The following is an 18,962-nucleotide window of genomic DNA, read 5'->3' as shown; positions in this document are numbered from 1 at the left end:
AACAACTTCACTTAAGTTTCTTATATGCTCTGGTTTGAGATACATATACAATATATTTGTTCCAGTTTGTTCCACTCCAGTGCGCGCCATATCGCAGCAACCCACCGTGTGCAGTGTAGCAGTAATGTAAAATGGCGCATTGCATTGCATAGGTTCTCCCGCTTACCACACAACGATCTATCTGATCTCTCTCGCTCTCTATCCCTTTGCTGTCTAGCTTCGGTATTCACAGTGTTGATGGAACCATCCCTGCCAGCAAACTCATTCCTTCGGTGAAGAAGGACACCTTACCTGCGCCCCCCCATCTGTTTGCTGCTGAGCTGGTAGTGATTCTTTTGGCAAAAATCTTAAATTCCTTTCAGTGTGCTGTTGTGTGAAGAGTTGTGTGCATTGCGAGCGAGTTCCTCCACATTATGGTTCTGGATGTGTTCCAACGTGAACCCGGTACAAGGTATGTAGTGCAAACTATTATCCGTAACATTGTGCTGCTTATCGAGGACCGCGGCGAGCAGGCTGATCCTTATCTGCCCATTCAATACTAACACACATACACATTCGCGCGCACACACACTCGCACACACACGCACACTTTCACAGCAGCATAAAACCCCGGACAGGATCAAAAACGATGGGACAACGATGAGACGCGTTCATTGTAACCGTTTGCTTCGTTAAATTGTCTGTATGCCTTTCGTATTTACTGCTGGGTGTTTGGTTTGTTGCTTTTTTGTAATTTGTTTTTGTTTCGTTTTTTTTTGTTTAATTTGCATTAGTTGTTTGCTTTCCTTAAATTGAAGAAATCGTATAAAAAATATATATATGTATGCATGTTATCCGTTCCTATGTCTGTCTAGTAGTAGTTGCTTTGTTTTTTTGCTGGTTCGTGTTTCTCTTCTCGCGTGTAATGATCGCCTTGCTTTGAAATGATTTTTGCGATTTGTTTTCGATTTTCTTTCCCCTTTGCTGTGTTTTTCCTTCTTCTAACGCTCTTCTTCTATTTTATTACTATTCGTATTTTGTTTGCTTATCTTTTAACCACTTTATCAATTCATCAAAACTACACAAACACGTTCGTTCGTTCGATTTTGTTTCACTTTGTATGATTGCATTTGGTTTCAAATGTTTTTGCTTCTGCTTCTGCTTCTTTCACTTCTTGCTTCCCCCCCCCCCCCCACATTTCCCACGATCACATTCGATCCATTGCCTTTTGGGTTTCTTATGTGTACACCACCGTGTTACATATTTTCTTCACAATGTGTTTTTTCTCCCTCTTTGTTCTATAAGTTTTGGGCTACTATTATGTACACAGGTGAGATACTGCTACTACTACTACTACTACTACACATTACTGCTTATTTTCATTGTGCTAAAAATCGCTAATCGCAATGGGGCGGGTATTATGAGTATTACAAGGTATATATATTTATAGGTGTTTTGGGGGCTGAGAAATTAGCTTAGCGGGGTAGAAGAAGAGATACTTAGACACGTGGCGACATCTTACGATCGTTCGGCAAAGCTACCATTTTAAATTGCTATTGCTTAAAGCTTCCCAGTCCCAGTCAAGAGTAGGGGGATTTTAGTGTTTGTTTGTGAAGTGTGTTTGTGTGTATTTTTTTTCTTTTAGTAAGTATTACAGATTACGGAGATTTTTTTAAAAAGGTAAAATCGTTCAATTCATTCGTTCTCATTCAAATTACACCGTTAAATGCAAAGCTATGTTTTCAAATCTCCTCCATGCTTGCACTCATCAAATCTCCGCTTTGTTTGTTGGCTTTGGCTCTTCGGTTAGAAAGTAAAGTTTACGTATTAATGTCTGCGAGATGGATCTTTATAAAAAACGGACCAAAGTATAAAGCTTGTGTAATATCAACGCAAAGGAAAGCTTGTCTGCTGCAGATCTCCGTAGATCTCCGAACCGGTCTCATATACATACTCTAGATTCTTTTGCTGTTCCATAGCTGACTTTCAGAAGTCTTCGTTCTACTGCTCTCGATCTAGTGCCGTCCCTCGATCTCGTCCAATATCCCGGCCATCATGACGGGCCCTTGTCTGAAGCTTGTCTGAATATCTTCCCCGCGAACACAGCAAAGAGGAATTCGTCAGCCTTGGACAGAGCCCATGTCTCGGAGGTGTATTTTAGCTCTGTCATATAAAATGTTCTTAACGAGTTTTAACTTCGTCTATCCGTCCGTGACGACTCGCACGATTGACTAGCAATAAACCTTATCTGGTCGACGAGCAATCTCCTTTGGGCCTGCTAGACGAGAGCCACCTACTTTACACCTTTCATTCGTTAGCCATTTCTTTTCTCATCTAACTAAAGCATAGCATTATTTACACTGCCCTCCATGCCGATAAAACTGATAAAACACAGCCAGAAGACCTGTTCGCAGCGTTTCGGACCCCTAGTTTGAGAAACGCTTTTGCCAGACTGTTCCATTTGCGGGAACTTTGCAAGGATCTCTCCGTTACTCTGCTTCGAGTCACCATTCTTTTTTTAGTATTCGCGTTTGTGCGCATTAGTATTTTTAGTACAAATAATCGCCTTTTCGTATCGTAGGAATGTTTGCTGCTGATTGTTCGCTTTTCGCTTCCCGTTTTTTGCTGTCTATATTCAGATCTCCAGCTGTTCAGCGTCAGGAGATGAACGGGTTAAAAACGAAAGAACAGCAATGTAGAGAGCTAATGTTATCCGTATTCGCAGAACGAAAAATACCTCGTGACCTATCTAGGTTTCTACAAACGTAAGCGTGCCACACGCGGGACACGATAAGGAACTAAAATAAAGCTTCCATTTGATGAAAGGATAATACACTCCCTTTTCAACGCGATCCTACCCTACCTACATACACACACATACACACTCGCGGCACACTAACAAAAAAACAATTGAAATCCTATACCAAACACGTGCACACGCCACACTCGCATTGACTTAAATATTACTACTACTACAATTATTATGACTGCTACTAGCTCTACTATATGTACACCGGGAATCAGGGGTCTGTCTGTTAAAATCCGTCATCCTTCCTGTTCCTCATTCTACAAAAGAAAAAAGCCTATCTCCTAACTAGTTTTGGCTCCTGCTCCTCCATTCCCGAGTTCAACCTCCTCCACTCTTGCTGACAAACTCGTGCAGTATATCGCACGCCATCTCGATGTTGTTCCGCGAGATGCCCAGCGCTGTAATGACGTTCTCCTTCGAGTAGCCCTCCTGCATTAGCCGCGCAATATACTCCAGATTAATGTTCTCGTATGGCACATTCGGATTGTTGTTGTTGTTGAGTGCCGAGCTGAGGGAAGGTCCTCCGCCACTAAAATTTGCAAGATGATTATTGTTGCTACTACTACTGTTCGTACTGCTGTTGCTAGTGGCCGCCGCCCCACTACCACCACCACTACCGACTGCCATCCCGTGCCGGTGGTGGTTGCTACTACTACTGCTACTACTCGTGGAACACTCCTTCAGTGGTCCGCTCGAGGCTAGGTTCACGTTTTCGTACACTAGCGGATGACCGGAACCGGAGGTACTGCTCGAGGATCCCGATCGACCACCAGCCGCCGCCGCAGCCAACTGTGAGGAGGTGATCGATTTCGATGGTGGATGCGGTAGAATCTTCGCCCCAACAGCGGCACTGTTGGCCGGTAGCGATTGATGCCGCTGATGGTTGTTGGAGACAGCGGATGAAGGTGAGGCACCGGTAGCGGGGACCGAAGACTGGGGTTGCGTGAACTGTGTTCGCGGTTGGGGTTGAGGTTGCCGCTGAGGTGTCGGCTGAGGTTGTGCCGGGGCTGGTTTGTACTGGACCGACGTGGTGCTGACGGTGGTCGTCGATTCTCCGCTACTGTGCGTCACCTGCTCACTGACAGCCGTTTGTACCGTGACGAGACCGTTCAGGTTGCTGGTGCTAACCGAGGCACTCGTTGGCTTGAACTGGTACACGTTGTTGGGCGTGAGGGCGGCCGTTAGGATGAGACTTTGGTCCGACTTTTCGTCCACTTTCAGTATGATCGGATGACGTGCCTCGGGTGGCCGCGTGTCAATGATGCCGACGATCGTTTCCGCCGGGCCAACGATCACTTTGTCCGAGCTACCATCACCAGCCGCGAATGGATCGGGAGGTTGTTGTTGCTGAGAGCTAGAGCAGGGACACGTCGCCGTATGGTGTTGCTCTTGGGCCGTCACAACGATGTTCTGATGTTTGGGAACGGGTGGTGGAGGAGGTTGCTGACAGGTTGCCAACGAGGGAAGGTTCTCCGAGCTGCGGCTAAGATGCAGCCCACCCGCCGTATGATTAGCCAGATTGCCCATACTCGAAGCTCCATTTATCTGGCCCGAGGTTCGCACCGCGTTTGGTTGCAGGTGTTGCGAAGATGGACCACTCCCACGATTACTACAGACGGCCGATTTCTGTAGCCGAACTTCAGCCGCTCCACTACCACCGCCACCACTCCCACCGGCCAGAATTCCCGGCGAGGACTTGCGCGGTGGCAGTGGTGGCGGTGTCGTTGCACACTGTCGATACCCGTGCTGGTAGATGGACTCCATCGAACCACTCTGGCAGGTCGTTTCGCTCGAGAGGGTTTTGTTGAGTGCTTTCAGGATGAGATAGCTGCTCGGTGAGCTACCGGACCCGATCGCACTGCTGACCGGGGCGCTTAACCGGTTGGCCGGTTGATGCTGCTGCTGCTGGTGAGACGCGCCGGTGCAGGAGGCGGCCCCTCCACTAACGCCGCCACCCTGCGGTAGAAGGGAAGAGGAGGAAGATTTGTTACACTTCACCAGGTTGTTGGTGGTGCCGCAGCTACTAAGCGAAATGTTGGTGTGCGTTGCCAGGTTGCCGTTGACGGTGTGTGATACGGTGGCCGCTGCTAGTGGTGGTGCGGAGGCGGCAGCTGCCGCCGCTATGGCTGCCGGGGAGCTTAGCGCAGGGTGCGTAGATGCGGTTGGTGCTGATATCCCCGTCCCGATGTTTGCTGGTGCACTGCCGGGTGCGGATGACGAGGAGGAGGTGGTAGATGACGCGGATGAAGTTGAAGATGTAGAGGACGACGAGGAAGAGGAGGAAGAGGACGAGGAGGTGGTCGTGGAGGATGCCGACGAGGAGGAGGAGGAGGATGATGATGAGGACGAGTTGGTGGATGCGTGTGTCCCAGGACAGGAATTGCAGGTACCAACAGCTGTCCCGGCGGTGGGGGCAGCATTCCCACTATTGCCGTGCTGCTGTGACTGGGTCGACATCCCTACGAGCAGCATCGACGATGGTCCGCCCGCGTAGATATCACTGCCGGATAACACCGGTGCCGAGGGTGCCTGCGAGGTTGGTTGACACGATGACGGTGGTTGTGACTGCTGTATCTGGCGCCGTGGCAGACGGGGCGATGAGTGCGGGCTTTGCTTGTCGTTGTTGTTGCGTGCCAGCGTCATGCTGTTGCTCAGCGCGTGCAGGGATGAGGTGGCAATATTGAAATCGTCCTGCTCGCCGTTATCAGTCCGTGCACCGAACAAATTAACCAAAAAAAAAGGATTCCACACACACACACACATACAGTCACACAGCCATTTCCAGAGGATGAGGAGACACACGATCACGCGCACACACACACACACACGCGCATACCATAAGGATACGGGGATTAAACGTAAAGAGGTAGTGTAATAGAGAAAAGAGAGAGAAAGAAAGAGAAAGAGAGAACGAGAACCAGAGAAGGAAATATTATTTAGTATATTACCATCTGATCGACTGCACGATCGAAACATTTACCACAACAGACAGGAATAGAAGGAGAAGAGAAAGTGCGTGTAGCAAGAATGCTAAGAGAGATGGATTAAGATGTTAGAGTAATGATATAAAACTTCATGCATTTAGATGATATTTAAATAATATAGTTTACAGTACGTGCTTATGCTAATAGTGCCTATAATAACTCTAGTAAAAATGTTGCAAATTAAAAAGTAAGTAATAGTGAACGAACTATGATTATAATCTGTATAAAAATCGCTAGTCATAGAAAGAACATTAATTTGATGCGTGGTATTTAGGAATTGAAAGCTGTTTGAACCTATACGTCTCAATGTAAGCCGTTACGATCAAGAAGGTCTCAAGATACAGTGACGGACCACTTATGAAAGTGAGATAAGTGTGAAATAGTAATTTAAATTGAATTTTTAACAGTAAATAGCTTGTAAAAAGAATATTTAAGAATATTTTATTATACAAAAAAAAACCAAGCGAAACCCAAAATTTCGAATTTAAATGTAACGCTTTGTAACGCTTCTCATGGAATATTAATATTTGCTGTATTATTCTCATTACTCTTCTCAATAATTCTGGCAATGGTTCTGGGAACAGCTCTGATTAAAACACACACAAAATACACCTTTAAATAACATGCAACGAAAAGAGAGAAACAAAAAGCAATTAATCGGTCCTTTCAATTCGTACTTCGTAATAACCACAGCACATTTAGCTGGAATGTTTCGATTCCGCATCAATCTCCATCAACCATGTGCGGCCGCCGTGTGGTGGCGTATTTTCCACACCGTTTCCCACACAGGTGACTGGTTTTGTGGGCTAATCCTGCACTGCTCTCTTATTGTAGCCGATGCAATATTAATTCGCAAACAGTGGCAGACAGGACTTTAATTTCAACATTTATAAATAACACCCGCTGCACAGAAAAAAAAAACTGCAAATGCCGTAAAAATGTGGCTTGTGTGGTGTGGAAAAATCACGCGTTGTTGGAAATGGGGGAAAAACTGTGTTTGAATTTTCAATCATATCATATTTCCATATTTTCCACTCTGTGGTTTTCCTTTGTTCAACCCCTCCTTCCTCCAGTTAAAAACCATTTGCCAAAACGAACGCCAGCACGGAATCGCCGTTCACGACGATGACTGATTTCACGAATCAATTTTCCATTCCATGCCGTGCCGTTCGGTGGAAATTTTAAAGGATCAGACGGTGAGATAGGTGTGATGGGAATACCTCAATAAAAAAGGGCAACCTCAAGAGCGAACAGGCGGAGCGAACGAGCGAGATTAATGATGCACGATTTTTCTCCCTACCAAAGCGTGATCGGTTGGAGGCAGCTTCCTTCATTAAACGAACATTTCTATCGAATGCGGGGTTGAGCTTTTCCAAGAAACACGGATAAAGTATTGCTGCGATGGCGAGGTAGGTGGAGACCCCCCCTCCTCTTCCTCCGCTACGTACCACAAACCGGACCGGAGGCCAATAGCGTTGAATACGACCTGGTTAAAGGTTTGATTAAGCAGGTCCTTGAAATTCGGAACGTTACGTTTTTATAAGCGTTACGCTCATCATCGCGCACCGAAATAAAATCCCTCGGCATGTGGTGATTTCCGATCGCTCTCGTGTGGTTTTTACCATTTTAAATCCTTTTTCTACGACTTTCACGGTTGTTTTTTTTGTTACAACAATCACGATTGAATTTAACGATTGACGTATTCATTTTCAGCATATCAGCGCAAATCCTCGCCACCAACCAACCAAGAGTACCAGTAAAACGAACCCCAATCAAGGTCGACGACAGCAAAAAAGGAAAAGGTCACAGAATAGATACAGAATCTGTTCAGTGCTACAAGCCAGGTCCTTTGTGAAGCAAAAAAAAGGGATCAAACTGTCGCTTAGAGTTGATTTAAATGCGCTTAGTTGGATTTCCGTCCCCAGAATTGGCGGTGGCAAAGTGTTTTCTGGAGCTTTAGAGTGGAGCAGGATCATGGAGTTGTTGGTGAGTACATTAGCAGCTGCACAGCACTCACTTAAGGGTACGAAAGTTTGGGTGGAAAAATGCAAAAAAATATTCCTTTCAACGTCTGGTTTTGTTTTGAAAGCCTTCTTAATTTTTGCCCTTACTTTTCGGCCATTTTTATGTTTATATTCATCAAAAATGTTTAAATTATCATTTTTTAAACTTTTTTTCCTACTCTAAACAATCCGTTGCGCCTACACACACACTGGCTCTCAGCGCACGTAACGCTTCTCGGGGGCTGTGTTTTTCGTGTTATGCGCCTGAAAGTTATGCATGATTTATGAACACACATTCGGCTTCATTTGCGGGTAACGCACCGTGCACGAGCGCGTCCGCGATAATAATAATAGTGGGGCGGTGTGGGCTTTTCGATTTCGATTTTTTCTGTTGTACATTTTTCGTCGGAAAATGAATTATTTGTTATTGTCACTGCTATGACCCTATTGGCCGGCTTGACTGATGTACACCAAGCGAAAAACCCTGGTATAGAACCATATAGTGCCACACAGCAATACTGCAGGCCGGCTTTAATCCTTTTATTGTTTGTTATTTGTGTAATAGAAAGTCGGCTTTGCAAGGGTGCTTGCTTGCGTGTGTGAGTGGGCACGACTATATTCGAATGGCATGTGTTTCCACACTAGCAATATTCAATTAAAATACACGAACTTAACTAATCTGCCTACACACAGCAGTGTGTACGTACTACCCCCACAATTCAGCACAAAGGATTGAACCATTTAGTAATTAGCTTACAACGCATCACAACAGAACAAATCAAACACACAAACAGATTGGCATGCAGAAAGTTATAAAATTTCATTCCAATATTGGGTGACCTTAGTAGAGTAGATGATCATGATTACGTGATGGTAAAGTGTTGTTCGGTGATACGAGGAAGTTCCTCTAAAAGGGTGATGGAAATAAGGTAAAAAAAATACTAAAATAAACCAATAACACAAAAAAGACTACAGTATAAAACGATCTATCGGTGATACAAACACAACACGGGACGACGACGGGAGCGCGCCATTATCGAGTGGGAAAACTTTCTCTCATTCACGCGGTTTTGTTTGTTCTTATGCTTCGTTTTTATTTTATCCATAATGGGAACTTACTGAACGAAAAATTTAAACTATCTATCTAAACTATGCTCTTGTTGCGCAAACTAAAGTATATGTATATAATCATCATTCGGATTTCCTGTCACGTTTTGCTAGAATAGAAAAAAAAAATAGGGAAAACCTCTTCACATCAGTTGTTCGCTGATTTTTTTTTGTCTAATTGTATGGATTGTGCTGTAAAATGGTCTATCGTTTAAAACCTTTAAGCTTGTATTGGTTACTGATTTTGCTGACCGCGTCGAGCGTCTATTACTTGCGATACGATAGGCACCATAAAAAGCAGTTCTACCTCCGAGATCGATCAGATAGGCAGATACTGTTTTTGAACTGGTTTAAATAAATATCTTAATCTCTACTAGACGTGACACAGACTGTGGATACTGGAAACAGATAGGGAACACAATGCTTTTCTTGCAGGTTTGTACATATGTCGAGACCAGAGAGGATGATGTTGTGGCTACCGTTTTTAATTGAAGAACAATGAAGTACAAAAAAAATTACAAAAAGGAAAAGAAATACCGCCAAAAAACACATGTTCACATTCAAAAGCAAATAAATGGCATCTCTCTCTCTCTGATCGCAGCAGAGTACAGAAATTTGTTTCGAAAACGTATATAGCTTATCTAGACTTAAGTTTGCTACATATCACTAACCCTAACCCTATATCGACCGCTGACACACGCGACGAACCGCTTTTACTGAAGCCGCCGCTCTATAGTACTACTAATTTCAAGGCCACATTGTTTAATTACTAATATTCGCGCTAATCATCACAAGGTTTACAATGTATTATACTTGTTTAATTTTTTCCCCCGTTGCGTGGCAGTTACAGTTTATGTTTTCTTTTTTTTTAATTTCATTTGCCAGTTTAAAGGCCTTCACCCTTCGGTATGTACAATCTGCTAGCTGTACAAGTCCATCCCCTTTTTCGATCTGCTATCGTCGTTTCGTGCTACGGGTTCGGTTCTTGGAAGCCTCTGTCTAGCGGCGGTATTGCATTTATTCGTACGCGGAAGAGTATTATCGGTTGCTTATTCGACGGGGCTTAATCTTACGGTTTGCAAGCAATCGTTGCTCGGAGATTTTTTTTATTAAGCTGAACATACTGGTATTGGAAGCTAGCTACTAAATGAGTGGAATAAGACGAACTGGTGCACTAATATAAGTTTTTTTCCTGTTTTTTTTTGTTCTATTTTAAAAAGTGTCCAACATACAAATAATCTATTACGGGGGTTTTCAGTTGATAATGTAAAAGAATCGATCTTTTTTTTAAGCTTCTTAGATTCGATGGTAAACAAAGCTAGTTAACATGGTAACGGCTCCTAGACGATAGGCGAACTAATTACCTTTTACTGTGAAGTTACCAGTTGATATTGTAATCGAAGCAGATGATATCGATAAAATTACAATTCGTGCACCACCGATTTTCTGCAAGGCGTTCAAAGCTCTGAAATGACGTGCAAAATTTCATTGGCTACAATTACAATATCATCTGGCAAATTCACAATAAAAGGCAATTGATTCGCCTACCATCTTACGCCGTTCTCATGGTAACTAGATTTGTTAATGATTTCTTGTAAAGAGCTTAAAAAAAACGATCGATGCTTTTACAATATCAACTGAAACATCCCTGTATTTTACAATGATTTCATAAGAAAATTGCCTGTACTGTAATAGAAGATTTTCTGAATGATTTAGTTTTCATACTGTGGTTGCAATAAAAAACGAACGAAGAAAACAGAACTGTTGTTGCGCCACACTATTGTAGACACGCGTAAGCGAAACTTATCGCAAAACTTAACCCTAGCTATAAATGAACAAAATTTGGCTAAACAGAAATACGGACTAACACACACTAAATGTAGTGCAAATATGGAATTATTCCCAAAATTCATTCAATCACACAGCACGACCTCCCCTCTAGAAGTGAAGCAAATCCTTTCCCTTTCTGTGCATACTATGCTGCGGGCTGTGAATTTCGATCGATTGCGCAAACCCGAAGAACCGTAAACGCGCGAGAAACATTTTACTGGATGGCTTACGGATGGATGATGATTAACAAAGTTAAATTGCATTTAATTTTACAGTAAGAAGCGGCGTGCGTAACTAAACGTGCAGCAGAAAACAAAACAAAAACAATCGTTGCATTTAATTGCATCGCGACAGGAAAGGATATAGCGAATGGCATTTGTAATGAATGAAGTAGAATTTTAAAATGCAGGCAAAACAGAGCGCGTAATTCTACGAAAGGGAGTATAACTGTCAACCCACAAGGAGGATGAGGGCATGGACTACCGGGTGCCACTTCTTGAACACACACACAGAATAACGGTACTGAACTTGGGAGGTGTTGTAAATGCACTACAAGGATGCAAAGATCCTGAGACAAGTGATACCGGTAAGGTGGGTGAGTGGGTTGGTTTTGATGGTTGATGAGAGGGACCCGGTGTAATATCGACAGGATACGCTTCCGGGCGCATGAAGTTGTGAGAAAAGGGGCGGGCAGGCGGGCACTGGAACGAGCGTACGGGGCGGGCGGGCTGGAGCACAACGATAATAACACACATACACACGCACACACATACAAACGCATTACACAGAGAGACAGACACACAGAGCAACACGGTAGCAGTAGAGATAGGAGAAGGGTGGTGGTGTGTGGTTGGGATGAGTGGTTGTTTGGATGGGAATCGCTCACAGTACCTCCGTATCGTCATCGTGATCGTCGTTCTGTAGCTGCTGGCGTCCGTTCGCCGAATTGCGATTGTGCTGTCGCTTCGGATCAAACGCATCGACCACGATCTGTTCCGTGCCCTTGATTTCCGCCCGACAGAACGGACAACCCTGCAAAGGTACGCGGCAGAGAGAAAAGGTGACACATTAGGTTTTATGGCACATTACACATCAGTAGTAGTGGTCCCTCGGGGCGTTTGGGCGGGGAGTTGGATGGAATGACAGGTGCTGTCACAGCTTGACGCTTCACTCGTCGTCACCTCCGCACCACGTGAAGGTCATCAGCCAACATCATCCCACACATACACACAGGCGCAAGCACGACTTACCTGACCCTCGGAGTCCACCTGCCAGGCCGTTAGGCAGGGTGTACATAGCAGATGGCCGCACGGTTCGATACGTATGTCCTTATCGTTTTCTGCACAGATTTTGCACAGCTGGAAGGTGCTTCCTGTGAAGGCGAAAAGGAGAAAACGAAAGGTCAGCAGCAGGCTTCTCATTAGCATGGCCGGGGAGGTGAAGGTGGCCGGTTCTCAAGCAAAACCGTCGCGTTACGTACCCATTTCGCAGTACAGTTCATACTGTTCCTGTGTCACGGTGATATGGTCTTCTAGTGGACTCTGCACGGCAAACGAAAGGTCCGGATTGTTCGGTTTACCATCGGGGTACAGATAGAACCCTTCCCTGTGTGGTGCCAAAGAAATGGAATGGAGCGAAGAAAAGAAATGCGTTAGACTTGGTGACCTTGTTTGCTGGTCGCTCCTTTTTCAAAGATTCGCTTACCTATGGCCATCTAGTAAAGCTTGACATAATGACTTATTTTGTGGGATCGTCTGCAGGATTTCCCCCTCTTGCGTCACGTACCCTATCGCCCACTGCCCTAACCGTGTGCAGGATAATCTGTTGCCGATCGTCGGGCGAAGAAAACGGGAAATTAATTAAAACATTAATAATCCTTCGCGTTATTGCTCCTCCGGGACCAAACGATAAGCTCTGCTATCGCGTACAGAATCGCCCAAACTTCGATATCCGTCGAACAGGGCAAGGATAGAGAAGATTGGCTTTCCTTACCTGAAAACATAACTACCAGCCTTAGTGATATACTTTTGTAAGCGTGCTTTGACTTCGTCGTAGGTTAGGAAAGCTACGTAGCCCGGATGGGTCACAGCAAGGATTTGCCAATTTCTCAGCAACGTATTCCACGGTTGAAACAGCCTGCAAAAAAAACAGATGGGAAGAGAGAGAGAGAGAGAGAGAGAGAGAAAAAAAAAAGAAAGATCATAAATAAATATCGTTTCTCGATTTACGTTCGGTTGCTGTGCAGCACTTACCTTGTAAACACATCAAATTCAAAATTTGATATATAATCATTGCACGTTAAGTCTATGGTGGTTTTAAGCGCCATCGCTTCCAGTCCGGAGGAGATCGGATGCACTAGGGAAAGCTCGAACCGGAACAATTTCCACGGTACGAGCGTGCTGCGGAAGAAATTGGAAAACAAGCGTGAAAGAAGGAGAGGTTAGTATTTATAGTTGCTTAACTGAAATATAACAAAACATCAATTGTGAAGTAAATTTTGTAAGATATCTAGTCTAAGAGCAGAACCATGGACTTAAGCCATCTTCTTCCTGCTTTGCACTACAAATTTAGGAGGACGTGACCTGCTTCCATGACTGGATTCCTGGCCTCTTAGACTTGATTATTCCAGCAGCTATAAATAGTCAGTGCTGCGAACATGAGATAACTAGAGCTCAGAATTTTTCCGCCCAACTGGACGATTTTGATAGAAAAATATCAAAGATTTGCAGTGCAGTCGGGCCACTCAAACCGCACAAGCCTATCAAGAGGATGTACATGTTTGTGCCTCAAATTCTGAACGTATCTCTGGAGTCTCAGGAAACGTTCCGTTCCCAATATTTTTTTATCGTGGAATTATTCGATGGCATAATCTAAAGAATCTTAAGAATCCGGGGACGTTTCTGTGGCAGAGGCAATAACGCGGGGTTTCAGACGACAGGACCGAGCTTCAAAACCCATCCAGACCGTACGTAAGGCTGACTACTTTACTATGGATAAAATCAAGTCACAGAAAACTAGAAATGGCAGGCCCAGACCTCTCGAGGCTGTAGGTCCAAGCAAGGAGAAGAAGAATCTAAAGAATGTAAATCATCTTCAATATTGTCAAAAATTAGCTAAGGTTCTTTGGAAAGGTTTAGAATCCTGTCTTCAGAAGCGAGTGAGTTTGTTCGAAGGCTCAGCACAGGTCATCACGACTATGAGCTCCATTTGAAGTCCTGCAGGTAAAGGATCTCTCCTCAGATTACCGTTTTTTAGTTCAAATTCTATAAATAGCTTAGTTTGCTTATCTATTTTCGACTCATTGTCATCTCATTTTGTCTAAAACATTCTATTTGCTCTGCGGGCCGGAGAGTTTACCGTTCTAAGTTTGATTGATAACACTTCGCACAGTTTAATTGAAGTTTAAAATGATTTTGCATAACGACGGTTTCAAGTGCACTTCCAATCGTTTTCCCCGTTGCTTTCAAGATGCCTTTCATGTCGCGTACTAGTAGCACGGTAGCACAATCGTCGCCAAACATTTACCGACGCGAAGCCCCATCGCGTCCCCATCCCGTCTGTGTACTCATCATCAGCCGGCACGACTTACACCGGCGGCTTCGTTAATGTAGTAGCCTCTTGAACTGATGATTAATTCGTAGACCGGGTCCAGTTCGCGAGTGGGATGGAACCCCCAGTAAAGTAATTAGACAGTGCGTCATGAATAATTACAAATCACTCCAATATGCTTAAAGGTGCAGAAGAGGAAAAGGAATATAGCGAGACAAAAAAAAAAAAAAACAAAACTCCACCGTTCGAGAGGAATGAATTTTACAACGCACAGACACACAAACGAATCAATTCCTCATTACGGCAATGGGATACGATTTTCAGTTATGCTCTGGCTGGATTGACGCGAGATTGAAAAGGGAACTGAATTTGAACCATTTGCTTCCATTTCATTCCACTTCATTAGCGCCACGGTGAACAGCCGGCTAGAGACATCTCATCCCACCCCCCCCCCCCCCACCCCAAACCCACCGTCGTCTTAAGAACTCATCATTTCACCTTGAAGAAGCTCCTTCCTGTAGCAGTCTGTGCGGGTCTCCTTTCGTGTGCCTCCGCTTCCCCATACACCCCATACACACTTAAGCTTAATGATGCTTTTCCACCCGCCGTTTGGAATGAGGTGAGGTGCGGTTGATAAAAAAAGGGGAGATGGGATTGGGGGTGCCAGGAAATTCTCATCATTAAAAACTCATCCCTTCATCACATATGGTCGAAACGGTTGCGCTGTGGAGGAGTGTGGAAAATCGTTGCGCCATCATCACGGTGAAGAAGGCTGCAGTCGCACATCACCGTCGATGTTTAAATTTAACAGACTTGTTTTTTTGAGACAGTCAAAGCTATTCTTGGATTCGAATCGTTTCGAGGTAAGTTAAAATAATGTATCTGTATATTACTTTAAATAGGAAAATAATTTTCGTTCGTTCGATCGTTTATATGTAGAAAACTCCATTTTGTCATAATCGAGTTATTTACATCCAGTCCATCCAGTTTCCATCCAGTCTCCACTGAACACTCCATAAAGCCGTGCTTTGTTCGTTATTGCAAAAGTGAAGAAAGACTTTTCATAGGCTTGCAGCAACACACAGGCACAAAAAAAAACCGTTCGAATCCTTTTATAGCCTGCCTCCAACATTTCTAGCCTAGACTCCTCCGACTGGATGCAGATGATAAGGGAAACATCGACACGGCACGGTAGGTAGCACCCCACTCCACCACCGTACGACGACGAGCCTTTTTTACCTGCATTTTAATGATGACTTTTTGCATCAGAAAGCATTCAAGGATACGGCAGAAAAAAAGGATAACGGTGGGTGTGCGCGTGCGAAAGAGGAAATCACACACCCTCCATCCAACGTTTGTGAAAATATTTATGGCAGACCCTTCCAATCACGGGGACTGTTAGTTATTCGCCGTCTTTAAAATAGAATTCAAAATACGACTGTCTCGATTATTTTATCCCCGCTTATCGGATGGGACAAAATTAGCGAAACCCGTTGTTTATTGCAAACAACAACAAAAAGCTCTGGTTTGCAGGGTTCGCCAACCCAGACCTCCACTAAACTAAGAAAAGGGAATTCGTTAACAATTACTCTTACCACAACAATAATAAAAAACAGGCTGTAACAGGGACGTATAACAAATGACAAAGAACGAACCATGGCTAACAAAACAACTCTCCTCTGTACAACTAACCAACCACCCCACACAAAGGAAAACAAGTGATAAGGACGATGGGCGGGCAGGATGGGAAAACCAACCCCGATTCTCCCTGTCGGTCGCCCCCGTTTCGTTTGTTTGCAATTTTTGCGCCCACATCCTGCGCGTTTCCATTTTGGGTTCAGGGTCGCACACAGACAGAGAGACAGGTGCAAAAAGGGGGTGAAAAAAACCTGGGAGAAAATCACAGCAACTTTTGGAGAGAGACAGAAAAAAAGAAAATTTAAAAAGAAAACCTACATAGAAAAGGTGCAAACGGCCCACAGTCGGAAGGGCATCGCACACACACACATTTTCTCTCTGTGTGTCCGTTGTCCACCGACAAGCGTGGGACAAAGTTTTCTCGGTGGGTGCGCTTTTCAAATTTCCCGCCTTTTCCTCGGATAAGAGCAGATACGATTTTTGATTTGGCTGACAAATTTCAGAGTGATTTCCTTCAAGCCGATCGACACCGTTTCTTGGAAAGCTTTTCCCACACTTGCAAGCTGTCTTTCGTTCTCTTATTGTGTGGTGTGTGTGTGTGTGTTGTGATAAGTAACAAAAATGAATCATAGAAAAACAAGTTCTTACAAACAAAATCCTTCACAGCTCTCTCCAAAAGGTGCCACAATTGAGGGGACCATAGAAAAAAAAAACAACCAGGACTCCTTTCACCTCTGAAAGGAGTAAAAGAAATACTCGACAAACCCCCGGTAGCATAATGTACTTACGGCTCGAAAAAAAAAAAAAAACAAGTGGCAAAAGGGTCCTTGTCATACCGGTGGCGGCCCGCCAAGTAAGATTTGTTTCTTTTATAAAAAAAATCACTTCGCTTTTTCTCTAGTACATACCATAGCTTTTAGAAGGAGGGGTGGGAAAAAGGGGGGGGGGGGGGTGCGAAAAAACGGGGAAAGAAAAAAAGGGTTGGTGGACTTGACGGGCAGCAAAAAGCAATCACTTTTAATTTACTTCCCAGCTTTTAATGGATGTGCTTTTCGCCACCTTTTACTCCGGGTGTTGTTTTTTCCACTCACACTTTGCGTTAGAGGCTTTGAGCTAAAACATATACACAAAAAAGGATTCCTGACACACGTGAGGATAGAAATGAAAAAAGTTGGAAAGGTAACACAGAAATGAAACAGGGAAAAACAAATCCATCCTGGGCGCCTCTCTATCTGCCGGTATTTCATGACTTTTTACAGTGCGTTGCTGCGAAAGGTTGTTTTTCCATTTGGTTTTTCCTTTCTCTCTCTTTCTCTAAGCCACCCACTCAACACACACACAGTTGTGACACATGGTTCACCGACCGGTCCACCCGCGGGAAGGAAGTTTAAAAAAAGTATCCTCGTGTAAAGAATATAATGCCATCAACACGCCGCTGCCGGGATTCCGGAAGGACGTGTCTAAGCCTTCGCTCTATTCCTCCCAGCAAAGGATGAAAGTTAGGTGGGTGAGTAGGTGTGATGGGCAAAAGAAGCAGCGACAGCAAAAAAGGCTTACTTTCATTAAATTATACCACCTTCACCAGGCACAAGATACAGATGCACAATGAAGTGCATAAATCAATTAATGCTGGCTGTGCTTTCCACGCCAGAAGCAGTGTGGTGTGACGCAACAAGCGGCCTGGAAAAGTCCGGTATGGTTGGGGCGTTGAAATGCTCATTAGATTTCAATGGATTTATGGACGTGGTACAAATAGAATAGGGAAAAAGATGAACTCTCTACGTCATTTGTAGTTGGTCCCGGGAAGTATAGAGAGACTGGCAGACAAACAGTGCCTAAAGGATGAGAAGCGCAGGACAATCCTTTCTTTTTCATCCTATCGCCCCGAGTTTGATATATTAAATTAATGAAATCCGACCTAAAGATAATGATCAATTTGGCGTTTAAAAGGAACTGCACCGTGGGGAGTTGTATCTTCTACGCTCCCTCAGTAAGATTCCGATTCCCGGTGGACTGCAAAGCTAGCACCCTTTTCTTACGAAAGTAAAGGAATGGCGGATTGGAAGAAATGGCCACACGCAGGAACCTGGCTCGCCCTAGGTTTCATGCACCCATGTGATGCGCTGTTAATTTACCACACACTCTACTTTTTTTCTTGGACTTTCACGAACTGGTCCTCGCACAGAACCTAGAACTCGTTTCTCTAGTCGATTCTTATCTGGGTAAAATTATGTCTTCACATACGGTCACTGACTTTGGGATTGTTGTTGAAAGAGAATAAATGATATAGAGGCAATTTGGAAGGCAAGAAGAAAAGGTTTAAATTGTGATCGAGATAATTTTACAACGGATGGAGCGGCATAGAGCGTCTTTTTTTTTGGGAGAAAGATTTTCTTTTGTGGAACAACGAACAAAAAAGCTCACAGGAAGGAAGAAAATAAATCAATCAATGCTTGTTGAAAGCTTTAAAAAGGAAAGGAAAATCTACCTACACACAAGCGACGCCTAGGATGTGGAAACATAAAATGTATTATGCACATACTATAATATCATTACGAAACAGTTTACTTTATGCATCGTATCCATTAATATATGGATGCAAAACGGGTCTCTTATCGTAACGTCCGACATACGGCTGACCTATCGCACAGTGGTCAAAATTAGAAGAAAAAATGGACACTTTACTTTAAAAAAAGTATATTTTTGAAAAATTTAGCATTTTAATTTAAAAAAAAGATTCAAGCGATCTAATTTGCTTAATTAAAAACAATTTTCGAAAATATTTTCATATTATAATTTTCTGTTCCTATTTAACAATTCACTAACACATGTTCAGAGATTTTATGCCTCAATTGCATGGTAGAATGCATTAGTTTCATAAATTTTTCTGAAAATGTTTGCAATTAAACAAGTGTTTTATTTTTATTTTTCAGGATGCAAAATAGCTGAACACCGGAAGAGCTATTTTTTTAATTAAATTGTAGCTTATATCAACAGTTTTGACACTAAATTATATTATTTGATGGTCGCAAGGTTATTTGCCTAAATCAAAGCTATGGACTG

The 18,962-nt window shown here is 43.7% G+C and overlaps 1 protein-coding gene across 12 annotated transcripts in view; it reads right to left on the bottom strand.

Moving 5' to 3' along the window:
• Positions 1-11: 11 nt before the first annotated feature.
• LOC118509119 (E3 ubiquitin-protein ligase CBL) overlaps positions 12-18,962 on the bottom strand; it is an 80,670-nt gene continuing 61,719 nt past the window's right edge. For 9 of the 12 annotated variants that reach the window (XM_036049290.1, XM_036049293.1, XM_036049296.1 and 6 more), the window contains 7 exons: positions 12,965-13,111; positions 12,705-12,848; positions 12,417-12,533; positions 12,193-12,317; positions 11,963-12,084; positions 11,604-11,744; positions 12-5,479 (listed from right to left, as the gene is read on the bottom strand). In XM_036049290.1, coding sequence (XP_035905183.1) covers positions 3,107-5,479; positions 11,604-11,744; positions 11,963-12,084; positions 12,193-12,317; positions 12,417-12,533; positions 12,705-12,848; positions 12,965-13,111 — 3,169 coding nt within the window. In that variant the 3' untranslated portion in view covers positions 12-3,106. Of the gene's footprint in view, positions 5,480-8,843; positions 11,745-11,962; positions 12,085-12,192; positions 12,318-12,416; positions 12,534-12,704; positions 12,849-12,964; positions 13,112-18,962 lie in introns of those variants that run through there. The other 3 variants (XM_036049300.1, XM_036049301.1, XM_036049303.1) reach the window with 1 other exon arrangement.

This window comes from Anopheles stephensi, chromosome 3, assembly GCF_013141755.1.
Source record: "Anopheles stephensi strain Indian chromosome 3, UCI_ANSTEP_V1.0, whole genome shotgun sequence".
In the NCBI taxonomy this organism is placed as follows: domain Eukaryota; kingdom Metazoa; phylum Arthropoda; class Insecta; order Diptera; family Culicidae; genus Anopheles; species Anopheles stephensi.
This window is presented reverse-complemented; position numbering and strand designations above follow the sequence as displayed.